This window comes from Urocitellus parryii, chromosome 2, assembly GCF_045843805.1.
Source record: "Urocitellus parryii isolate mUroPar1 chromosome 2, mUroPar1.hap1, whole genome shotgun sequence".
Taxonomy (NCBI): Eukaryota; Metazoa; Chordata; class Mammalia; order Rodentia; family Sciuridae; genus Urocitellus; species Urocitellus parryii.
Genome location: NC_135532.1, coordinates 129,701,623 through 129,728,538, shown reverse-complemented (window position 1 = coordinate 129,728,538; position 26,916 = coordinate 129,701,623). Strand labels below are relative to the sequence as shown.

At 36.4% G+C, this 26,916-nt stretch overlaps 1 protein-coding gene across 3 annotated transcripts in view; it reads left to right on the top strand.

The window, feature by feature from the left end:
- Positions 1 to 26,916, top strand: part of Mecom (MDS1 and EVI1 complex locus) — a 542,464-nt gene that overhangs the window by 488,378 nt on the left and 27,170 nt on the right. For 2 of the 3 annotated variants that reach the window (XM_077795307.1, XM_077795308.1), the window contains exons 3-8: positions 7,672 to 7,774; positions 11,009 to 11,225; positions 16,585 to 16,732; positions 17,991 to 18,147; positions 22,540 to 23,896; positions 26,284 to 26,371. In XM_077795307.1, coding sequence (XP_077651433.1) covers positions 7,726 to 7,774; positions 11,009 to 11,225; positions 16,585 to 16,732; positions 17,991 to 18,147; positions 22,540 to 23,896; positions 26,284 to 26,371 — 2,016 coding nt within the window. In that variant the 5' untranslated portion in view covers positions 7,672 to 7,725. The remainder of the gene's footprint in view (positions 1 to 7,671; positions 7,775 to 11,008; positions 11,226 to 16,584; positions 16,733 to 17,990; positions 18,148 to 22,539; positions 23,897 to 26,283; positions 26,372 to 26,916) is intronic. The other variant, XM_026394988.2, reaches the window with a different exon arrangement.

Genomic DNA, 26,916 nt, shown 5'->3' with positions numbered 1-26,916 from the left:
GATCTGGGTGTGTGCTTTGGGGTCATATTTTCTATAGAGATGTGTGTATGTATTCTGCATCGTAGGAGGGAACACAATTTCATTCAAACTCCTGACCTGCCCTAACATGGTCTTCAAGTGGAATAAAGTTCTCAGAAACCCAAGACATTATTAATCTTGTCATTTACACAAGGTGATAAGTCCTTTTATTTTTAAACAGGCCCTTGACAGCTGGTATTTAGTAGGTAGAATGAGAGATGTTGGCTGTTTGCTCTGAATAAAAAGAAATGTGTCGATACGAGATTATCTAATGCCTGATGTATATTTTGAAGAAATGAGATCTAGAAGAATGAGTGCCCCTCAGAGAATAAAAAGTCAGAATTCACTTTGGGGATCCTGCCAGCTCCCTTGTGGTTAATGAACGGCAGCAAGACTCTACAGTGTTTTCAGTTGGAACAGGCATTGTTCTCATTTGTGCTTTACCTTATAAAGTTTTAACTGCTTCCAGGACAATCATGGCTGATTTGGCACACCCGCTTTCACTCTACTTAGGTCCACGTGAGTGATTCTATCAGACTGTGTGACACTAGAACAGTATTATTATTGCAAGCTTATTACGAGCTCAATTATAAAGTTATTTTCTTTGGCTTGTTATTGAAGAAAAAAACCCACTTTCCTGTATCATTCAATTAATGCAGTTTGTGCAAATAAGCAAGGTAAATCAGCTATGTGTAAAGCAAAAATGTAATTTGTTAGCCTCTTCCCACTTTTTAAAAATGTTTGCCTCTACTGTCAGGTAATTTGTTAATTTTCTCTTCCTTTACAAGGATTTCTGGCCACATTCTGCATGACTCCTTTTGATCTTAAAATTATTATTGGCTTTGGGCATTTTCTTTGCTTTTAAGTCGAGTTCCACTTTTATACCAAAGTTATGCTCTGCTGTTTTAAGATGAATGCCAGCTGGCAAGACCCAGAGACTGGCTTTGTGAACAGTGCCTAAGCTGACTCTGGGGGATGTCATATGGCTGATAAGTTACTTCCCTCGCCCGAAGATGAAACTGTCTCAGACATAGTTTGCTATTTGGTATTTACATGATAAAGCAAACAGCACCACTTCTCTCCTTCATGTAAAAATGCCCAGGATACAACACTGTTAGAATCCATACTAGGATTTTATGTTAAGATTCACCGAACACATAAGTTGAAAAAGAAGACCTGAAGGACTCCTGAGCGTTTTTTAGTAATTAGCCTGTATACATGCCTTTCATTCAGGTAGATCTCAAAAGAGCATACACATAGTAGACTCCAGTTATATCTGGGATGATGCCCCAAAGGTAGCCTCAGAATGGTTCACAAGCCATCAAGAGGGGGAACATATTGGTCAAGAACACACACACAAAAAAACCCCTCTGTTTTTATAGTAAAAAACCCTGATGATCTTTATCTTTCTTATAATGTAATATGGAACTTTTACCAAATGTTGAGAAATCATTCGGGTTGATCATCAGAGAGTCTTTGTAGACTCAGACAAGATGGCCACTTTAAAGACAGGTGGCTGAGGGGTATTTCTCATGGGCTCTGTAGAGAGAGATCCTTAGAAGTTATTTATGAGACAAATTGCAAGACTTCCAGGCTGGATACTCTGTGGGCTCTGGGTGTAATAATATAAATAGATTTTTATCACTTGTCCATTTTATAGAAACTAAAAGCAACAGTTAATTCACTGTTTTGTTTCATTCAGTAAATTATGCTTGACTTTATCTTCATAGTATAATCAAAGAGTTAAAGAGGTAGAGAAGAAAAAAAACTTCTCCAAAAATGTCTTGGTCTAGCATGTGCATTTGTTTTCCATTTTGAAAACAGATATAACCAGACAGTACCTGATTTTTCTCAATTAATACTTTCTTAAAAAAAATTTAGATTGTAACCCTATAGGCAAACAAATACAGGGTACCTTCTCGTTGGAGAAATTTAGGGTTGTTTGCTTTGGCTAAACTTGGTCATGATAAAACTAACATTTTACTGGACAAATTTATGTTCTGTCATCAATTTCTATCTGTTGAAAAACTCTTCTCTTATTAGTAAAATTAAGCTCAGAATATATAATTGGAATAGGTTGATTCCTCCAGAGACCCCAAACTTGATATCACTTTTGCACTACTGAATTGGGCTCTCCCACAGTTGTAGGGGTAAATCAGGGGTCCATACCGTGCTTCCTGAGACCATAATATAGGCACACATTGAATCTATGGACCCATGCAATCTCTCTGCAGCACTAAGACTGACAGACGTGTTCATATCAAATGTTGACTTTATTCAGACATGTAAACTGTCACCTGTTTCCCCTCCTATCTACCTTCCAAATGGGAAAGTTTCAGTCACCTTTTCTTAGTCTTGTGAGTGGTACACCAAATGAAGCTATAGAAAATAAAACATTGAGACCAAATGTTGGGAGCTGGAGGAGGAAGAAATCAACTGTCAACTTCAAAGTGAAAAGACAGCAATAGTCTAAAAAAGTTGTCTCTCAGTACCAATTTTGCAGGGAGTACATTTCTCTATTATTTCAATTATTACAACTTCCTGAATAGGTTGAAGGTCATTCATAATTCACACTTCTGTCATTTTTAGACATGCCAAATACAGTCTATTAAGCATAAATAAAACTTCCAGTGCTTGACCAGGGAAAATAAATGGGGATTCATAACAATGAAGCCTTGTTCATCTTTTTAAAAGTAAATGATATTTTTTCTTTCTTTCTTGTTTCCCCCCTTGTACGCTGAATTTTTCTTTTGTCTCAGCAGTACAAACATAATACTTTAAATCAATTCAAGCATAGCAAACTAGACAGCAAGGCTGGTCTGACAGATTTTGGATTTTTCTATTCTATAGGATAATAAACAAGAGCTCATATTATTACCATTTGTAAATACATATAGTAACATAATTCGATGGAGGATTTGGTTAAACACAAACCTTGACAATATAAAACCAAACTAGCCTGGAAGTCTATTAAAAGTACCTATAATACTTAAGACTTTCCATTTTCTCTGTAAGGACTTAAATAATTAAAGAAAATTAATATTTAATGATATATATTTAATTTCAATTAATTCCAATTCCAATCATATTTAAGATTCTTGTAACAAAGTATAATTATATATAATCTAAATATACATATAATTAGAGTTAATCATATGCCATTTATATCATTGTAATAATGATAATATTTTATATGAATTAAAATTTTCCAAAAATGTATACTTTGCCACATTTATATTTCACATATAAAATATATGCCATATTCAAGCACATATATGTTTATAAATAAAATTATATGAAAATTTACCTTTTGGAAGCATAACATTTGCTAAATCAAATTACCACTTTTTTAGTATTAACTGAATGAATATTCTCTTGCATTTGGAACTGATTTCAGAGTTTGATTAAGATAAATTAAGAATAATAATTATATTTTAAGCATTTAATTCCCCTCTGCATGTATAATATTATATTTATGCCCTAAATTGTGAATTTTACCTATAATAAAAGTTTATAATTTGGGGATTTAGTATTATTTTCAACTTGAATTATTTATAATTTAAAATAAACATTTGGAAATTTTATTAGTGTGCTATTTTAACAAATTTGAAAAGATAAAAGAATGTGAAAAAATCTATTATTAAAACATTTACTATAAATATTTATCTTTATAAATGTGGCATACAGAGATTTGAATATAATATCCATGCTTACAAAGAGAAAAATATCTTTCTGAATAATTAAAGACTCCAGCATGATATTGGAAAATTTAAATTTTTCATGTGATAATATGAAAAGACTATCCCAACTTTCAAAGGTTTCAAGTATATGGAGAATTTGGTCATGTTCATAATATGTTGTGTTTCTGGATTTTAGTATCAGCTACCAAGCGGAAAATCCTGGAGGAGTTAACACAGTTTAAAACATTTATCATGACTTTCCAAAAATATATACTTTCTGTACAATTATATGTCCTACTAAAGGACCCATTCTTTCAGTCTTTCACATTATATTGAAAATAATTGAGATTTTTTCTTGCTAGTGGAACATTCTGAGAGACAATCAAAAACTGGCTTTTGTTTTAACAACTCTTTTGTATCAATTAAAGCATTTTCTAAGTGTTTAAGATTTTGAGACTCTCTTTATATACTTGAGTTGAATTCATCAGAAAATTTCAGATCCAGGATATTTTTATTTTGGATCCAGATAACTTTTTCCACACAACTCTGATGAGGGAGACCTGTTAACTCTTTTATGGAATTTAACAGAGTAATTGATTCCCTTCCATTTTTCTCCAACAGAAAAACCAGAGACGTTCTATTAGCAATGTCTCTGCTTCTGCCGTAACTCAGTTGCCATGATTCATAGGACCACAAGACAGCTGAGATTGTGGGAATACACTGATTTGAAAGACATTATAAGTATTTTTATAAGCATACAATTCTGTGAGAAAATCTCCATAAATCGCTTCTGTTCTTTGTTGTATTTTTATTTGCTGAAAGATAGATTTTAAAACATGGAAGCACAGATATATTTTCTGAAAAGTTTGCTTCTTCCAGGGTTACAGCCCATCATTTTCCCATGTAATTGCTTCAGTGCAACAAATTGTCATTTTTGTTTTGGATTGACTCTTCTTGCTTCTCAAATGCTAATGTGTTACTATCATTATCATTGTTAGAAAGCAAATTAAATTTATATGTTAGACATCTCCTTTCAAGTTTTCGAACGATGCTTGTGGGCTACTGTAATTAAAGGAGAAAAACATAATTTTACTTAAATGTCTCTAAGATCCTGAGGAATGGAAGATAATGAAGATCCTGAGTAGCAAAAACACCTTCGGAAAAGGACTAGATTCCTAAGGGTGTGGTAGATGGGACTTCGAGGCACATTCTTATTGCTATATGGGAAAGCATGCCCAGAATCTGCCCTCATTATGTCTGGCGTTTGCCAGTTCTTTTCAAACCTCAGTTTCATGAGCACCATAAAAATTCACTTAAAATCCAAAAGAACACCCTGAAGTTAAAATCTACTTCTGCTTTGCCTTGCCTTTCATGGCCTGGAATGTCACCTTTTACCTCCAGTAAATAAAGCCAACATCAACACTCTTCCATGTCTTTTATTTTTTATGCACTCAATATTCTTCACATGACAATCTGGACACTTAAAGGGAAATTACAGTAGTGATCTATGTCCCTGCAAAGAGAATTGTCTTTATAATATATAGTTACAATGTATTCATCATTTTCTTTTGTTCCTTGGACTGTTCACATTGGATTGAGTAAATCTAAAATGGAATTAAAAGAGACATGATTAATAGTGGACTACAAAGAAGTAATGATATCATAATACTTTCTTAAAATGACCTGGCATGCTGAGTAGCATTCCCCCACAGAGACAATTGCACCGTTTGACTGTCTTGCAGGGTATTGTCCCTTTAACCTCACTATTTCCGAGAAGCCACCAAAAAGTTCTAATATGTCACAATTCAAATGTCAACATGTTGTTAGAAAGGAAACTAATAAGTTAAACCTGTGAGAGATGCCAAAAAAAGAAGTGATTCAAACTGTTGAGAGAAGTCTATTGTTTTCTAAAGGAAAATACAACTGTAGAATGAAACAGGGTGCTTATAAGTATTTCTCTGTAGGTTTAGGGGGAAAAAAGTAAACTCATGCATTATGATTCTTATTATTTTTTAATCTGGTAACTTTTTCAGCAGAACTCTTTCTCTCAGTGTCAAAGAAGGGAGAATGTGAAGATTAGGCTTTAGATGCAAACTGAAAACTTACTAATTTTTTTTAATGGAAACAGCACAGAACAAGTAATAATTTTCCTGATAGTCTTGATTCTATATTTGGACATATAAAGAAACTCAGTTTAAACTATAATCTTTATTGCAACACTTTGTGTTTGGCCTTATTTTCTATAAACAAACTTCAGATGGTTAAACTCCTATTGAATGAAAAAAATTAATTCATTTTGACAAGAAAGAAACTAAGCAGAAAATAGTCCTCATTGAGGTGTTTTTCAAATTTAGCACAATTTGGTGTTCTGGTCTTTTTATAGAAAAATAAACAATTGGGCTTTAGAGCCACCTACTGGAATAAAGAGGCACGTACTTACGTTTTATGTCCTCAGCTTTTCAAAAGATAAACAAATAGATAAATACAATCAGAGTATAAGCATTTCTATTGATTTCATAAGACATTAATTTATTCAGCTTTTCTCCATTTGAAATATCAACTGGTCCTGCAGGAAACCATAGTTAACAGTAGTGTCTTCTAAAAAAAAAATTCTTCCTGTTTCTTCATAGGATGTACCATTTGTGTTATATGATTTTCCTTCTTGTTTTTGTTTACTGCTTTTGGTGGTGGTTTTGTGTGTGTGTGTGTGTGTGTGTGTGTGTGCGCGCGCATGTGTGTGTTCTGTAGATAGTTAGAATCTGAAACTGGGACTCTTTTTTTGTTTGTTTGTTTTTGTCTTACCAAAGTTGGAATTTGTTTATGGACAACTTAGTAAGAAGATTAGGAGGAAAAAACTCTCACTGCTGATGTTGGTGAGAGAGAAGATATAAGGCAAATGAATAATCTCCTTTTCAAGAGTATTGTGGGATTTTTCAGAGATACCTTAGCAGAATGTACAAATAGTAGACTGTATAACTTCATTCTTTTTTATCTGGATATAGAATTGATGCTTAATAAAAATTGTAGAATAAAATGGAAAAACTAAGACAGTTTTTATGATAAAATGAATAAACATCTTAAAGATTTTCATGCTTAAATTGCTTTCGTAAATGGAAAAACCCTGGCGCCTGGATATACCCATTGGTCAATGGCTTGCCTAAGTCACCAACCTGCTTGAGCAAAGATAGGCAGCTCTTGGAAATTTCAGGTTTGGGTTCTTTCCACACTTGCCCCGCTGCTTTTCAGTCAGTCATTAACAGACTCATTAAATCTTTCCTTTCCTCTGCACTTTGCTAGAAAGCAGGGGGAATAAGCAGCACCCTCACCAGCCCTGACAAATGAATCAATAAAGGCTAATGCCTGCTTTCCAAGAGTGGCAATCAGGAACTGGGGCATGAGGGCAGGACCTAGGTATGGGAGTCCCCTTCTGATTGGTGAGAGGGGCAGTCAGTGTCGAAAAGCAAGATGCTCCCCTTGGATTCTGTTCTCTAGAGACCTTGCTGATTCACCTTCAGAACACCTTGTTGAGAAGGGGCTGGTTTTGCTAACTTACTCAAGAGGGTGGCTGAAGGTTGGCCAGAATACTGCAGGATAATGCAAGACAGGACTCAGATTTGTTTGTGTGCCTTGCTAGGTACTTTGAGGAATTCAGAGACAGAAAAACTCTTAGTTAAACATTACATAGGGTATATATGACACAGCAAGCCTCACATTAAGAAAATTTGAAGTAGGATTTGGAAAAGATATGTGAACTGGCTTGAAAGTTACAGCTTTCCAGTTGCAACCAGAGGGTTCATTTTCAGTATATAAAATAGAAAGTCACAATCTTTTTGGCAAATAAATAAATAAATAAATAAAAGGAATATGTTTATTAAGATATGAGAAAGTGTACAGATAACATAATGTATATCTTGCTCTTTGCTAACATGCATATCTCTGTCTTTCCTCCCCTTGTTCTATTTTGGTCTTGAAGATATTCTATAGAGTAGTCGCAGACATTGCGCCAGGAGAGGAGCTCCTGCTGTTCATGAAGAGCGAAGACTATCCCCATGACACTATGGCGCCCGATATCCATGGTCAGTACTGCTCACAGCGCGGTCCCCAGAACCCTCATTTAGAGACTGTATCATACTTGGCATTTCTTTATTAGCTTCCCTGACCATTCAATGTCAGTTCTAACAAATTCATTCCCTCGGAGTGACTCTTAGATTGATGGCTTGTTGATATTAAACTCAACTAAGCAGAGGACTTCCCTGAAGTGCAGGTCAAGGGAATTTTAAATATTTGAATTTTAAATATTTGAAAGACATCCCATTACACCTTTTGTCCATGCCCTAGGCACTGTGAGAATCCTTCCAGGGAGCCTGGCTGAGAGCTTATCTAAATCTAGCAGATGCTTCTCCCATCCATTGGCCTATTATTGGGAAAAAAATGTTCTTATGGGACTAAAATTCGTATCATCATGACCCTATGGGTAGTATCTGTGGGAAGGACACAGAGAACAAAGTAGAGATGAGGACATTCTAAAGTCAGCAGAAGTTATACTTGCCAGGGCCCTATTCTAAATTGAAAGAAGCTGTGGTGGGGGGAGGGTTGATCAAACAGAATAATAATTAGTACTCATGAATGTTTAGGTAAGATTAAGAGTTTTCTCTTTGTGTTCATCTTTAGCACTGAGATGAAAATTTAATATTTTTCATTCTCTTTCCTATTAATTTTCCCTAAGATAATGTGATTGGTTCAACAGAATGTAGTGATGTCTTTAGAATATTTTGCCGGAAGCACCACTGGGAAGAGTTACACATTGCAACCTACCAGAGAGGTCAGGATCATGCTATCCTCCATCCCTCCAGCATCCCAAAAGGGAGGGCCTCAGCTTTTGCCTCTGTACCTCTGTGAAGGCAATCTTTTTACCTCCAAAGGTTCCCCGCCCACCTCTGGCCAAACTATATTCTGCCTTTTAGGTTATACCGACTGTATTTGGAGGTGCCTTCTGGAATTCATTTCCCTCTTGGAAACTCTGACACAAGAATGGCTTTAGAAACCTAGAGTTCTCAGTCAGTCTGGAAAAGTTTGAGCCTGATGGGGAGAGGCGTCTGGCCCAATGGGAAATGTGTTTTGGCAGTATGTGTAGGGGATGCGCAGATGATTAAAACATGCAACCTGAAGTTTTTCTGGTGAAAGGTATCACTCATCTGTAAATGTTAGATCTAAAATGTTTTCAAATAGTTATTTTTGACATATCAGTGATTAGTTTACTGCTACAGAAAGGCCAAAGTAGAGTGACTGTTCCTCTCTTAAGGTCACCATTCATAAATTGCCTTCCTTTAAAATGTTCTGGAAACATAGGTTGCTTGTTTCCAGGGTATTATATCCCTATCCATTCATATGTCATTAATTTACATGTAAGGTTTCTCATGTCTAAATGGTAATTTGTATTTTATATGTCTGGTATTTAATTTAGGAAAGACAAAAACAAAAATACATGTATTGCACACCTACTAGGTGCTAGATATTATATGCTTTCCATATATTGTCTCATTTAATCTTGTACATAGAGGTAAAACCCGTGAGGAAGGAATTATATTCATGACATAGATGAAATGAACAAATGAAATGAGAAGCCCAGGCGAAGGAAGGCTCAATAAATTGAGTAGTAACACCACATGGCTACGAAGTGGCAGAGTCAACATTCAAAATAAAGTATTATCTGCCTCCACCATTGTTATTGGTTTGGTTTAAAGTAAGCCAGTATTTTGGATGGATTATAGCAGCGACGTCCCACTGGGCTTCTCTGCAGAGAAATTTCGGCTGGGAGAAATTCTTCTCCAAACCAAGTCTGAATATGTCCCCATTTCCCAACTTCCAAGGGCTTTCTCTTCTCTTCTTGACATGGACCTGAAAAGCCCCTGCTGACCTGCCGCTCTCCCTAACTTCCTTTCCCTCCCCTCCCTGACGGGCACCCTCTAAACCTGCCATACTTCACCATGGCCCTACCTGTCCATGAATGTGCCATGTTTTTTCCTAGCTTATTCATTGGTCTGTTCTAGTCCCACTGCCTGAAATGTCCCCTCTCATCCCACTTCAGCTGGCTGGTACTTACTCATTATGAATCCTTTTCTGAACCACTTTCCCCCAGATTAGACAGATTGGGCATTTTTCTCAGTGTTCCCTTAGGCCTTATGCATGCCTCTGTCATAAACTATATCACAGTTCTTTGTCCACCTGTGTATCCCCTTGAGTTTCTTATTCATTAATTCCCTGGCAAAGTGTTTGACATTTGGTACGTGACTTAAATAGTTCCTCAAAAACACTTAGTCAATGAACAACTGAAGAGCCACATCTTCCTTGGCTGTAGGTCTACAAAACAGGCATTACGTGTGTGTCACATTGTTTGCCTTGGGTGTTTTTCAGCATCATGAACTGTTTTCAAAATGTCTGTGATTGTACTTGTGTGATCTGTGCAGACGGTGGCCTCCTGAGCGACCTCACAGATATAGAAATAGAGTAGAAACAATTCCATCCCTACCTGACACTTTGTAACCTCACTATCTCTAGTCTCAACTGTTACCGTTTATTCACCTTATTCATTTAGAATGTAAATTCATGGTATGCTCGCTGTTTAATAAAGCTGTCACTTAGCCCTGGCCCTGAAGTAACATAAATTATCCTAGAAGGGCACTAAGGACATCCTGTGCCCCATGTTGATCAGTGATGGGTGCCAAAGTACTGCCAAAGTCACTGATAGTAACAGGCACAAAACATGGCTCAGGTAGGGCCTGGTGACCCCTGTGCCCTTCAGGTAACATGACATTGGCCCAGGGAGGAGTGTATGGGGCAAGGATGTGTTCAAATTCTGACTCCTTGGCTATACACTTCCTGACTGATTACTTAACTTCTCTGAGCCTCAGTACCCTTATCTGAATATTGGGATAATAATCAGAATGATGATTTCTCATACTCAGGTTTTAAACAATATCCACAATCCATGTCCCAGCTTGAGAAAATAGGTGATGCTCAATAATTAGTAATTATTACTCTCAGTATCCTCTGAACCTAGAAAGGTTTAATCATAAAGTTTTATCTAATCAGGCACTATACTATAGCCACAGTAATTATTTGTTATTATTTAAGATTCTCTCTTGAGTTCTTTGTATGTATAATTTCTAATCCATGTTATAAAAAAGGGGGTCATGGTGAAAATGAAGTCACATAATTTCAATTATGGCTTGTATAATTCAATCAGAGAGCTGGTTGGGGAAGCAAATTCCAACCACCCAATCCTCGCAACATCTGAATTGTTTCCACAGAAGAACGGCAATATCGCTGTGAGGACTGTGACCAGCTCTTTGAATCCAAAGCGGAACTAGCAGATCACCAAAAGTTCCCATGCAGTACACCTCACTCAGCATTCTCCATGGTGGAAGAGGACTTTCAACAAAAACTCGAAAGTGAGAATGATCTCCGAGAGATACACACCATCCAGGAGTGTAAGGAATGTGACCAAGTTTTTCCTGATTTGCAAAGGTTAGAGATGGCATGCTGCACCTTAAATCTTGTATATTTACTCTTTAATAAAATGTTATCCTGAATTTTGAGAGTTTATGCAGTTGGGAAATGTAGAACTACAGTGAACCAGACAGATATGCTAATGTCAGAAAGCATCCCCCCCACCACACCCCCGGTGGAAATTCTTATCTGTAAAATGAAGTTAGAATTAGTTATTTTGTTTTCAAATAGAAGCTAATGTTATATTGTTGTTGTTATTATTATTATTATTATTATTATTATTTTTTTTTTTTTGCAGTGCTAGGGATAGAACTCTGGGCCTCTCACATGCTAGACAAGTACTCCACCAATAAGCTATATTCCCTAACCCCTAAATTACTATTTAAGTAATGTTATTGAGAACTGAAGTTAACTTTACAGGAATAATGATCTAGAGAAAAAAAATCAAGAGTGCTGAGAAAAAAAAATAATGCTAATTAGTCCTTTGCCAGGAAGCAATAAAGCTACCTGCAGAAACATTTAATGATGTTTTTAAAAAGAAGACTGGATCTAGTACTCACTTAAAAAACAGGTTCTTTTGATAGTACAGTGCAACTCATGGTTTTGATTTGAACTATTATCTAAACTACACATATATAAAAGAATGAAAGAAGAATGTTTAGTTTTCTAGTACATTTCCTAAAAAGAAAAAAAAAGGAATATAATGATCTAAATGAAGTAATTAATTCTTATTTTTAACAAAATTAAATTCATTATTTCAGTGATTCATTAATTTTTTATAACCCTTTGAACATTTAAAATTTCTATTGAAGAAAACAACACCTCTGGAACCTACTCTTTGAAAACTATGTTGATAATTATGCTACAAAATGCTCCTTTAAAAATCAGAAAAGTAAATAACCAGTTAATGGGTCTTTTATTTGTTTGTTTCTTCCCTAATGAATTTTTCCTTGGTCCACAAACAATTTTAATAATTACATTCATTACTTTGCTTTTAAATTTGGAAATCATCATTGGAAAGTATAATTAGAATTTAAAGTGAGCGTAACACAGTATTTCAGTGGGAATGGCCCTGTATCAACTGGCCTTGCTGGAGAAGGTGAATAGCTCAGAATTGGTCTTTGACACAACACCTGTTTCAGTGTACCATTTCATTTCCCTTCCTTCTCAGTGGCTCCTTTTCCCCCTTCTCTTTTTTCACCTCCATTTATTGCTCTGGGTCCTCTTCTTCTAGTTAGGTCTCTTTTAGGAAAGGATTTCATGTAGTCACAATTTAAGTTATAAATGACCATTAAGACATTAAGTATAACCTCTTCCTGGAGGAGACTGAGTCAAATTCACACATCTCTGTCTTTGCAAATTCAGGAGTAATTTAGCTATTGGAGAGAGCTTTCCTGATATGCTTTAAATTTATCTCTACTGCTTTATGTCACTCTGCATGGAGAATAAATCTGTTACATATGTTTGGTAAAAAGTGGATTTCTGTTAAAAAGACATCACAGAATGTCCCCCAGATAGACTCACATCCAAATAAAAAATACAAAATGAAACTAGTAAATACCATGAGCAGGGGAAGTATTGATACTGAAAAGTAGCATCTTTGGTATCAGTATTTTTTTTCTTTTAGTTTTATCATAGAAAATAATGAAAAGTATTATAAAGTAAAAATTGACAGACTAAACAGTAACTCTACTTGGAAAACAGTAACTCTTATCATGGAAAGTGTATACAACACTTCTTGGGTGGAGAAAGCTTCTTAATCTACTAACTGTACAACTAAGCTTGAGCCAACTCTACCTAATGCCAAATCCAACTGCCAGTTCAGTTGATTCAGTCAAACATTCAGGGGAAAAAATAAGTGAACCCAGAAAACTTACCTTTCCTGCTAAAGTGTTTAACTATAGAGCTAAATGTCAGTCTTTCAGGTGGCATGTTTTAGTTGTGAATTATGTTCTGTAGCCACGTGCAGAACTTCCATTCTCTGAACATTTTCCACTTTATCGAATGTTATATTGTTGCTTTACATTTTCAACAAGTGGAAATTCCTTTCTTGACATGACACATTCTTCTGTTTTGTATATTCTATCTAAAATCCTGAGGAAAGAATGCAAAAAAAAAAAGAGCAAGAAAGAAGCAAAGATTAATATACAAAAGTAAAGAACCCAGAAAGCTGAGCAAAGCTCTATAAGTTGATATTAAATTGGATGACAAGTGGAGATGTCTTCATAATGCCTGACTGAATTGCTTCTATGTTTATGAAAACAATGTGCATTTGCTTTTGTGAGAACTTTTTTAAAATCACTAATTAGCCAATATTTGATAATTCTGTGGAACAATATGGATTTTATTCTAGGTTAAGAGAAGCAAAGAAAGAATATTTTCTCTTGCTTTGCTATCTCACTTCTGCTCCTTGAGTGCCATATTCTCATTCTTTCTTTCTTTCTTTTTCTTTTTGGTACCGGGGATTGAAATTAGGGGTGCTTTACCACTGAGCTACATTCCCAATCCTTGAAGAAATAAGGCTCAACATATAGGTACATATTTTGCCACTAGATTTCCAGGCTTATGATTTATCATACAGCATATTGAAATATATATATCATAAAATGGCTTGTCTTCTTGGATTACTGAAAATAGACAATGAGAATTTCGATCTGTACAATGAGTTTGGAGGGTGTCCCTGACTTAGTTCAGTGTTAACTGCAGTTATGGATATCTCTCTTAACTCCTTTATTAACATTTCCACTTCTGTACCAAACAGAGAATTACATATTATAGATAAAGATAGGGCTTCTTATGACTTCCCACACCTGTTCTTTCCTGGTACTTTGTGTTCACAGAGATATCTCCACTTGTGCTCAAATAGAATAGCATTCCCAACTTGACTGACTCATGCAGCACACAAAGAAGTTCATGTGCCAGTATGAATAGAATTTTAGGGAGGAAGCTGAGGCAGAGAATTAGTGTGAGAAAGGTACTTCTAATTGCCAAGATATGAGAGCATGCACTTCATTTTCTTACACTCCCACCCACACACAACCACAAAGGAACATATTCTTGGTGCGCAAAGGTCTTAATTGATATTCAAATTAGAGTATACATTTCGTAGAAAAATAAAATGATCAGAGCATAATGCATTCCACTATTATATTTAGTTGTAATTCACTAATTAAAAATTAAAAAAGAAAAGAAGACGTAAGAAAATTTAAAAACCATGGAAGACAATAATTTGTGTATATTTGATAGTTGTATTCTTTTTTAGTAACTTTTTTATTATGGAATGTTACAAATCTACACAAAATTAGAGAGGATGGCACTTTCAAAAACCAATATGTTCAGGGGCTGGGATTTTGGCTCAGTGGTAGAGCGCCTGCCTAGTATATCCGAGGCACTGGGTTCAATTCTCAGCATCACATACAAATAAATAAATAAAATAAAAAAATTATCAACAACTAATAAAAATATATTTTTTAAAAAAAAACAGTATGTTCAGCTTCAATAATTACCACACAAGGACAATCTTGTTGCATCTATACCTGTTTTGGATTGTTTGAAACAAATCCCAGACATTGTATCATTTTATTCCTAAGTAGTTCAGTATGTGTCTTTAGAAAGTAAGAACTCTTTTAAAGCATTAGTCAATACTACATTATAAAAACTGATTTAACATTATCAAATATTCAATTGGAGTTCAAATTCTCCAAGTTATCACGTAACTTCAAAAATTAAGATCAAAATAAGGTCTATATAGAGCAATTGGCTGACAAACTTCTGATAGCTATTTGTTCCTGTTGTCAAATTCTCTCTCTCTCTCTCTCTCTCTCTCTCTCTCTCTCTCTCTCTCTCTCGTTGTAATTTATTTATCAAATACTACTGAGGGGTTTCCCCCCGTAACATTTCCTCCAGTCTAGATTCCCTGTAGAAATTGTATTTCACATCTTCTTCCATTCCCTTTCTTTCCTGTGAACTTCTAGTTACGTCCCAAGTCTTAACTGGGATTTAGGTTCAATGTTTTAGCAAGAATACTTCATCCACGATGTCTTCAATTTCCATTACATGTAACGGATTGCCTAGATTCATTAACTTTTTAGTGGCAGAAGAATGGATCTATTCTAACTCTATCAGTCTTTTGTCATTTGTTATAAGGATTAATTTATGTAGAGAAATTGTCCCTCATTCTCTATTTGGTCAACCTAAAGTACAGTTCATATAGGGAAAGCAAGATATGCATGAGTTTTCCCCTTATTTACCAGTTTCAGAATAATGATTGGCTGCATAGCATCCTCCAATGGTTTGTATGTTTTGAAGATTATTATTATTGAAAGGTATATTATTATTAATGCTTTAATTGTCTCATCTTTGCTCAGTGGACAACTTTCTAACTTGGTACCTAATTCTTGGTACCTATAATTTCTTTTCTTTTCTTCTTCTTTATTTTTTATTATTGTTATATTTTTGCTTTTGATAAACAACATGTTAAAAATGCATCCTGAGTATTTTACTAGATTTGAAATTGGTCATTTCTCCAAGGAGCTCTTGTTACTGTACTTTGGAGTGGTACTCTACCATGTTATATGTGTATGTATTTAATCAACAAAAAGATGCAGACATCTCACTATCAGAATTATCTGTTATCTGTACTTGTTTTTTTATTATTCTTGAAGATTTCAAATGAAATAATAGAAAGGGGAGAGAAAGATTTGAAGAGAACAATCTAAACTTTAAAACAGACAAACTCTTCTTGTGAGAAACTTCTATTTTTTTCTTTTGTCTGTATCTATATACATATATATCTGTACACACACACACACACACACACACACACACACACACATATCTCTGTCCATTTGTCTATTCATCTGTATCTATCCCAGGGCCATATTGGAAAGTTGCTTATTGAATAGTTAGCTGGCTGTCTTTTTCACATTGTGACATCAATAGAAATAAACATACTCTTTCCATGTAGATATTACACATATTGGAATACTTGACTATATGCTCTTAAGCACTTTCTTAACATTTTTTTTGTTGGAGAGTTTGCGTTGAATGGAGCAGATATTAGCAATATGTATTGCTGTTGGAATTGTGTACTGAATCCAGAACTGAACAAATAGCTCATTGTTTATCAGGCTCCTAAATTGGCAGATCATCCCTCCTGGTTGTATTACAGGGCCACTTCTCTTTGGTGGGAGACACAGTCCAGGAAGCATGAAATGTACTTTTGTCTACCACAAGCCTGTTTCTTCTTTTTCCTTTCTCTCACCTCCACTTCTTTTCCTTCTCAAAATTTCATTGTAGGATTAGTAATAAAATAACATTCTGTTTATGAAACTGTTCTTTGTCATCAAGTTTATTAAATTAATTGTTCTCTTAACAGCTTGGAGAAACACATGTTGTCACATACTGAAGAGAGGGAATACAAGTGTGATCAGTGTCCCAAGGCATTTAACTGGAAGTCCAATTTAATTCGCCACCAGATGTCACATGACAGTGGAAAGCACTATGAATGTGAAAACTGTGCCAAGGTACAGTGAATTTGTAGGCTACTTGGCCTCTCTCTGTCATCCTTCTCTCTCTTAATCCATCACTTGCTACGATATATGAAAACAAGCCTTGAGAGGGGAAACTATAAATATCTTGAGAAAAGTAGGCTGAGTGTTGTATGCTAAAAGGCATTACTAGAGTGTATAAAAACACTTAGTGAGTATCCTTTTATTTTTGTAAGGGAGGAAGTGAGGCTTAATGGTGAGTTCCAGAACTAGGTGTCAGACATCCTTGGTAAATTCCTGGTTCCGCTACTGACTTGCCAGTGTGGGGTTGTTTTATAGCCTTATGGGGAATGAAAATTTTATCCAATGCACATTACCGATTTTTCTTAATAGCAATTTGTGCGGAAGTCACATAAAGTTTCTGAATGCCCATTCAGAAAAAATGGGAGACTCCTACATTTGCAGATTTTTTTCCACCCAAGTCCTCACTGTAAATCATGACTTGGTTCTAATTAAAAGGAATAGAGCCTCTGCCTTAGTGGCCAGTGCTGAACAACATACGGGCACAATGAAAGTATTCCACTTAGACCTTAACTCTGGACTATAGGAACAGTAACTTGTAACTTTTGATTCCCACATGTTTTAATTAACTAAAAGATTTCTCCAATAACTTCTTATAGAATTTGAAGACCTCTTCTCATGATAGTGGAAATTGTAATATTCCAAATTTCTTTAAAGATGTTTTTTTACTCGTGGTATGTGTTGGCTGACTTTCAAAATTTATTTTTTAGTACAATGTCCAAAGGAATTGTTTAAGTTTGCTGGTAACTTAGTGAAACACAGTGTTAGAATTTAATTAACTAGGGAAACTGTCTAAATAGATTTGGGTACTTTAGTCAAAATTCCCCAAAACTTATACATAATGTCTTTAGTTAAAGAGTGGAAGTAGCATATCAGTTTTAATAATGGTCTGACCAGCATTTTGTTGTTTAATTCCAGTTAATGGAATTGTTGTAAATGGGGTCAAAAAGGTCCTGCATGTGACCTAACGATGCCATTCATTATTTTGTTCTGTAACTGACACCAGTAGGGATCCTAAGCTAAGGACTTAGAGCTGAATAATTTTCAGTTCTTATCCTAAAGGAAGTTACACTTTGGAAAAATGTGACTTGCTTTTGGTCTTTGGGGTAAATGAATAAAACAAACTAAAGCAAATTCTTTCTTGAGTCATCCCTGGTCTTCTTTATTGTGTCCTTGAATTAAATTTCTTGATTAATCAGTACTCATTTCCTAGCAGGTTTTCACGGACCCTAGCAACCTTCAGCGGCACATTCGCTCTCAGCACGTTGGTGCCCGGGCCCACGCTTGCCCGGAGTGTGGCAAAACGTTTGCCACTTCATCAGGCCTCAAACAGCACAAGCACATCCACAGCAGTGTGAAGCCCTTTATCTGTAAGTCTTTAACACTCCAGCCCTCCTTGCTGCATCTGTCTCTCCTCCAAAAGGCACTGCGATCTGCAGAATGGCCACACATGGCCATTAGGGGAATCACCGTAATAGCTCTTTATGGTCCAATCCAGTAGGGCTATTTTCTATTACAAGAAAATCTTTTATAACCAGATCCATGGTATTTTGTCTATGATCCCTGGGGTGTTTTCTTTTAGATGAAATCAATAACAGGTAGAGAAAAGAGAAGTCGTTAAATAATGAAAGGGAAGCCTCCCCGGGTTGTAGGATTTAATGGAGACAACCAGATTTGCCTCACACTGTAAATGTTCATGGCTTTGTAAAACAGCAAATAGCAGATATCACTGAACAAGATGAAGTGATTAAAAAACCTGTTCTGGATCAGAAAGAGCTGGAAGAACCCCACCTGGCAAGTAGGCTTACGACTCTGTCTGTATGTGTCTGTGTGGATGCTTGGGAGAGAGAGGAATAAAATGTCCTTTAATCTGCCTATTGTTGCTGCTCTCAGGCCAGGGACCAGGTAGTACTGTTCCTTGAGAAGCAGAACATTTTCACTTTGATGCTGAACATGCTGCTTCTCTTACCTACTGCACTAAAGCAAATTTATAGGCAGCATGCTTTCAGGGGACATCCAATCTGGCCACCTACTTAGAATATCCCTGGACAGGGCACTTGAGTAACACATTTCAAGTAAAGTTAAACTCAGCCCTCATTTGCTGCTTCTTTGGTCCACCCACTCCTCTGTATTATACTGAAATATTTTATAAGGAAAATCAGTTGTTAGTCCATCTGGGCAACAATTCTGAGCTTCTTTTATTCCATTGCATGGCTGGGCATATAAATCCAGTAACTCACTGATTTGTGCTGATCCAAACTGACTTTGGATCCAGATACACACAGAATTGGTGGAAGCAGACTCAACACTTGGCAAAACCTCTGACTTGGGAACCCCTTGAAAAACAGTTTTTCTGACAAATACCTGTTGGATGGTGATAGGAACAGGTATAGGAGACAATTCTATAAGACGTGGTAGAAAAAACTAATTTTCAGTGCCAACGTGGAGGCGCCAGAGACGAACTCTCCATTTCTTGCCTTGACACAGCTTTCTTTTGTGCTTCCAAGCACCAAGAGAGCTTTTCATTCCTTTCCAGCTTACACCAGAGTCCTGTTTTGCTCAGATGTTCTGTTCTCTGGGTGGAGTGAAGTGGACTCATAGATAAACAAAAGGGTGATCTAGTGTCCCCTGGGGAAGCTCTGTTGAAAGCCATGGGAAACCAAGTGTACAATAGAAATTTTAGACTTCTTGTCTCAAAAAGGCATTTGTGACTCTAGGCCATGATGCCCTAAAAACATACTAGGAAAGGCAACAGACATGCAATATCATCGATTTTGTTTATTTCTGAATTCTCAAATAAAATGTTTTGTAAGTTTTATTAGGCACAATATTAGAGAATTCATATATTTCTGGCTTGTAAATTTTACTGTGTTTCTGTGAAAGAAAGAGAGAAAGCAACCACAAATAATTCTCATCACCCACTTAATGTTTTTCTCTGTAATTTAAAGTAAAAGCCAGAAAATGTGGACTTCTATCATCTGAGACTCTGGGATCTGCAATTTTAATTGTGCTGAAGTCAAGGGTTTCACTTTAAAGCACCCTAGGTTGCCCCTTTCCAATCAGATCACATGAAGTATTTCCCATGAATGCATTTTCAGTAATTATTGGTAAATTTAAACAGCAGATGGCATTCTTCAAATATAAAATCTGACAGAGAACCATGGAGTAATTATGAATAATAGCCGTGTAATTTCAGAACAAAAGGGTTTAAGGATCAGGAGTTGGTGTGGAGACTGGAGTGGAGGAGGTTCACCTAGGGCTGATATCTGTTTCTCACCAGAAGGCCACACACCAAGATTCACCCCCACTGGTGTGTTTATGGCAACTGTCTCTTATTACAGTGTGCCGCTGAGCCTCAGCCCAGGCTCACCAGTGCTAAGGTAATTACTCACTGCCTTTACAGGAACCTCCAGCCTTCCCAAATAGAAACCACATGCTCTAATAGGCTGGATATATTCAAAATGCCTCTTAATTTGTTTAATAAGTAGAAAAATGCAATGTTAACTGCTGGCTAATTCCTTATTACTGAGAAAATTACAGTAGAGTATAGACTTCAGCATCAATTGAACCAGTTTACCTGGAGGCCTGGTGGCTGGTGACATCCCAGGCCAAGGCTTCAAAAGCTGGAAACAAAGCCTAAGGAAATAGCCTGGAGTCTATGTTCTTGAGAATAGAAACCAGTGCTACTCATTATGTAACACAGGGTACATCCAGGCAAGTCAGGTGCACCCTCTGTTACCCCCAGTACAAAGGAGTTCTTGGTTTTCTAAAAACCATCCAGATGAAAGAAGAGTAGAGAGCAACATTTTTTTTTTCCCCCTCAGAGTTGCCAGCCTTTAAAAAACTTAGACCTTGGTTGAATACCCATCACCCATCAGGATGTTTTCCCACTGCCTTTTGATGTCCAGAGGAGAAACTACTTTCTTGATGAATGTGTTTTTAGAATTCTAACAATATTTTATTGTTGACTTTTTGTTTTAACTCATGGCAGAATTAGTATATCTAGTGAAAATCTGATGTTGCCACCCTCACCATGGTATGATTTTAATCAATGTATCAAATAATCTGAATAGAATACATACTTATGGTACATTGTTAACATTTAAAACAGACTCTGGTCAATATGTTCTGGTAGAATGATTTGAAAAGAAGTCACCCACATCTTCTTTTGCTGTTAAAATGCGTGTTTCAGCCTCTACAATGTTATGGACCATCCCATTAGTTGAAGGTGCCTTTAGTATTACCAAGCACGTTGACATACATTGTAGCTATACAGTTGAACGTTAAGTGGTAGAAGAAATAGATCTGCAATCACTTGGCACTTCCTGTTTGTGTGTGGGATAATCCAAGTTCTGGGAGGATTTTTACTTGACTAAGGTCTATAAAATCTCCTTTGCATGATTTTTTTTTTTTTACAAATTATGATTGATTTGATTTAGAAGTGCAACCATCCTGCCATTCTGCCCTGCAAACAGCCATCACAGGAAAGCAATAACTGTGAATTTTGTCTTAAATTTAATTTCTTAAAATTAATTTGTTTTAACAATTACCAGAAAGGCATATCATATTGCCGGAGGTATTAGACACATATAGAAGTCCTGAAGTGAGCTTACATCTAAAGTAACTCATCCCTGGGAAAGTTAAATAAAAAATGCTTAGGCAATCAGTAGAATCCTGCTGACTATGGTATGAACAGGAAGGATTCTCACCTCGAAGGGTTTCGGAATATGGTCTTAATATATATTTAGGTATGTTGGCACATATGTGAGCAGGGAGATATTCTACTCTATTGGCAAATTCTTGGGGAAGGGGATAATTTCACAGCCATATCCACTGCCGTGTCCTTTCTGGATAAGAATGTTCACAGCATTCTCCCTGGCTTACCATAGTTGGCTATAATACACAGAAGTCTCGCCCCGAGATAACCAAGGAAGATATGACAACAAGTGGACATGTTTCCCAAGGACAGAGGTTTCATAAATGCAGGAAGGTTAGCACAACCACTGGTGTGAGGGGAAGTCAGAGGACGTGATCATAGTTCATGGGAACCAGCAATGCAGGATGGGCTACATTCAATGTAGTTTCCTTTGCAGGCTTAAAATAGAGCCATTGTAAATTATGTCAGTCTTTCTCGAATCATGAAAATGATTGTTAAAAAAAGTCTCAGAATACACAATGTGCATTGTTGTGTGGCTTTGATGTGTGAATGATGAGAGCATATGATATAATACCAATTAAATAATGGTCAAGCAGGCCCAGGCTTTACTCCCCAGGCGAAAGGTAATAAAGGGGAAAGGCTACTTCATTTTGTTTTTGTGTCTTCAATATAGGATTCTTTACGTGATCTAAAATTTTGAAGGTGTTCCTGTTATGTTTTGTACTTGATACATATTAAGATTTTGATTTTTAAGATTCTGCTAGTATAGTAATGGGGTGGGGGAGCAATGCATGCTGGAATTTGAATTTTCCATAAATATTTAAGTATACAAATATGCTAAATATTGTGCAAGGGGGATGACAAAATATTGATTATATATGTATGAAATTGTGTGCTGCCTCAAGACATTTGTCAGGTTGGATGCCTTGCTTTGGAATCTAGTGAAATGGGGATTTTCTGTGTTTGGAGCACCTAGCTCGGTGCCTCCAACTTCTTTCCATGGCTTTCTAGTTGAAATTATTTGGGGTAAGCCAATTGTGATACTTGCTAAATTCAGAAGCAATTGCCATAAAGCCTGAGATTCTTTTTTGTTGTTTGCACACAGGTGAGGTCTGCCATAAATCCTATACTCAGTTTTCAAACCTTTGTCGTCATAAGCGCATGCATGCTGATTGCAGAACCCAAATCAAGTGCAAAGACTGTGGACAAATGTTCAGCACTACGTCTTCCTTAAATAAACACAGGAGGTTTTGTGAGGGCAAGAACCATTTTGCGGCAGGTGGATTTTTTGGCCAAGGCATTTCACTTCCTGGAACCCCAGCTATGGATAAAACGTCCATGGTTAATATGAGTCATGCCAACCCGGGCCTTGCTGACTATTTTGGCGCCAATAGGCATCCTGCTGGTCTTACCTTTCCAACAGCTCCTGGATTTTCTTTTAGCTTCCCTGGTCTGTTTCCTTCCGGCTTGTACCACAGGCCTCCTTTGATACCTGCTAGTTCTCCTGTTAAAGGACTATCAAGTACTGAACAGACAAACAAAAGTCAAAGTCCCCTCATGACACATCCTCAGATACTGCCAGCTACACAAGATATTTTGAAGGCACTATCTAAACACCCACCTGTAGGGGACAATAAGCCAGTGGAGCTCCAGCCCGAGAGGTCCTCTGAAGAGAGGCCCCTTGAGAAAATCAGTGACCAGTCAGAGAGTAGTGACCTTGATGATGTCAGTACACCAAGTGGCAGTGACCTGGAAACAACCTCGGGCTCTGATCTGGAAAGTGACATTGAAAGTGATAAAGAGAAATTTAAAGAAAATGGTAAAATGTTCAAAGACAAAGTAAGCCCTCTTCAGAATCTGGCTTCAATAAATAATAAGAAAGAATACAGCAATCATTCCATTTTCTCACCATCTTTAGAGGAGCAGACTGCGGTGTCAGGAGCTGTGAATGATTCTATAAAAGCTATTGCTTCTATTGCTGAAAAATACTTTGGTTCAACAGGACTGGTGGGGCTGCAAGACAAAAAAGTTGGAGCTTTACCTTACCCTTCCATGTTTCCCCTCCCATTTTTTCCAGCATTCTCTCAATCAATGTACCCATTTCCTGATAGAGACTTGAGATCGTTACCTTTGAAAATGGAACCCCAATCACCAAGTGAAGTAAAGAAACTGCAGAAAGGAAGCTCTGAGTCCCCCTTTGATCTCACCACTAAGCGAAAGGATGAGAAGCCCTTGACTCCAGTCCCCTCCAAACCCCCAGCAACTTCTGCTGCCAGCCAAGACCAGCCCCTGGATCTAAGCATGGGCAGTAGGAGTAGAGCCAGTGGGACAAAGCTGACTGAGCCTCGAAAAAACCATGTGTTTGGGGAGAAGAAAGGAAGTAACGTGGAAGCAAGACCAGCTTCAGATGGTTCCTTGCAGCACGCCAGACCCACCCCCTTCTTTATGGACCCTATTTACAGGTAAGGGTGGTAGGAGGTGATGAAATATGAACAGATGTAATGAAAGGTAGATTTTTATACATAAAGTCACATCCTTTAAAAATCAATTCTTCCTATTATTCCTATTATTCAACAGAGTGAAATTGTTTTTTGATCTAGTGAATTCCATTTCCTATTGAGAAAGTTGACTCATTAGGTTTAGACTTATTTTTGGATGTCTCTGAAGTTGGGGGTTTGGAATAGGCCCACAGGACTTTTTTCCCTTGACAATGAATTTATTTTTAAACACATTTTTTTTTTTGGAGTGGAAAATATGGGAAAGTCATATTTAAAGCAAATTGTCAAGTGACGGAAGAATGAGCCTCCTGAAGGACTAATGCAAATATGTGTGGGCACTTAAATGGGTCAGGTTATTTAGAATAAGAAGAGACCTATTACCGAAAGTCTACTCTCCGTTAACCTACCAACACATCCTTAAAAAGGCTGGTCATATACTGCTTCTAAATAAACCTCTTAGAAACCACAAGTAAATGAAATATTAATCACAAGAAGTTCTGCATGTAAGTGTGAGTGGTGTGCCTAAAAATTTTATCTGTATTTGATGCCTTCATTATCCACTTTCCTTTGATGCATCCACAAATTCTCTGGGTGAAACATGTTTAATAAAAAGCTTCTTAGATAGCGCCCTGTAACACTCACTTGACCTTTAATGTGATTTAGTTTTTAAACACTAGTTTTCTTTACATGGTATGAATAATAGTAATATGTTCATTGCATCTTTTAAACATCACAAGTTATTTTCAATTTACTTTCTCATTCAAATTTTGGATATTATTAAGACTTCATGGATAATTTTTATTGAACTTATTTAAGATGAGAGCATTTTTATATTTGCCTGATATTTTATGAAGATATTTGGGGCCATTGTTTTATTCAACAATACTTATGGACATTCCATAACATAGTAGGCACTAAAACTGCAATTTTTTTATCATTTAAAATATTCTTCTACCTATATTATCTAAAATGCATTGTCAAAAAACACTGCCATTGTTTAAAGGGTCACCCTCATCTCAACAGGACAAGAGGAACAAAAAAGGACAACACAAAAATATATTGATGCTACAACTACCTTATTTAAGTACATTTTTTGCAATTATTATTTCTTAATTCTGTGTCAGTCCCATCACTAGCAAAGGGGGAAAAAAAGAAAAAAACAAATCTTCCATATTTTGTTTATAGATTGTATGTTACACATTTTCAGTAAGGTCATATTTCCAATTCAATTGGGCATCTCGGTACTTTCTTAAGATAATTACTCAGACTTTGTTTCTCATACCCTCCCATTTGCAATGAGCATGCAATTTACTCCACATATCCCCTGGACCTACCTCCACTACCTCCTCACCTTCCTCTTCCTCTAGTCCACATTTTCTCTCTGGTGTTTCAGATGTCAAGAAAGACCTAACCCTTATTTTTAGTGTTAGGCCTGGGTTGAATCTCAGCCTTCTCATGACCTAGACTTTTTCCTTTCACCCATAAATGGGTATAATATTACCTGCTGCAATAAGTGAAATAGTATATTGCAACACATAGTGTGTACAAATATCCAGAACTGGTAACTATTTTATTTGTGTCAACACTATTTTTAAAGTGTACTCATTCGACAGCCTTTAAAAGAAAATTACTGAAAGAAATTAACTCAATTCATGATATCATTTCTTTATATGCTTAACTGAAAATAGAATGACAAGCCTTTCTAAAGCAGAAGGGACATATAGGTAAGTTTTCTATATATGTTCAAATAGCTCCTCATTTTTTTCTCACAACCTGGCTTCCCACCTGCCCTGTTTATTAGCAGTGGCGTCAAGAGAGTGCCCCGCCCCATACCCCATCTCTAATTTGATCATGTATCAGGTATCCTCTGGTTATACCTCAAAGAGTGGCTAGCAGAGTATAGTATGCTTGGGAAATCCCTTGATATTACTGGTAGATTTGAAAAAAAATAGTAAATATTTGGGCAAACACATTCTTCGCAGAAAATTTCTTTAATTTTCAAAATTAGCCCTGTTTTCATGACCTCAAAATCACCAACCATTCTTATCTTGATTTGAAATGGAAAGGTACTAAATTTGTGATGGATGCCTCTAATTTAGTGACTGCTCATTTTTCATGTTTCCTTATAATTATTACTAGGCATTGAGTAGGATTTTTCCATTATAAATAGGACTTTCTCTCTTTTAGCTCCTAGAAGTGACTTAAATATTCTTCAAGAAGGGAATGGATGTCTTTATATTTTTATTAGTGTGTGTCTCAGGAACCTGCAGTTTCCTTTGCTGTTTTAAATGTCGTGTAGTGATTGATATGTGAGACTGATTCATCTCCAAAATCTAATTTTAACCTTTCAGAGTAGAGAAAAGAAAGCTAACTGACCCACTTGAGGCTTTGAAAGAGAAATACTTGAGACCTTCTCCTGGATTCTTGTTTCATCCACAAGTAAGTATTTTGAATTTGAGATTTCAAGCTTGTAAACTAACTTGTTGATCCTGAAAAGCAGGTGCAATGAAATGAAAGAAATCTTGAGAACACTAGGATTTCCTATGACGCTGCTGTGGAAGAACACAGGAAATTCTAGTGGAATTAAAACTCAAGCTCCTTAAAGAAAAAGTCATTAATATATGTGTAAAGATAACATGGTTTTAGTGTTAAATTATTGTCTGTTGTTAACTGCTTATTGAGCCAAAGTGCACTTTGGAGTAAGCAGAAGTCAGTTAAGGAAATAAATATTGAAGTTGTCTTTTGTGTTTAAGGTTGCTGATAATAAGATACTGTGACTCGTCCCAAACTCATGAAGGTCATTCTTGTTCCTTTAGTGCTTAGATAAAAACAGGAAATGAGTCTACCTGACGAGTTGTTACCATAGAGGGCGAAGGAATTTATCTAGAGACCATTGGGCATTCCAGTAAAGTTCTGTAATTGCACAAGAATTCACCACAATACCCAGAGCTATTTGCTGAATGGGGTCGTGCCCATTTATCAAA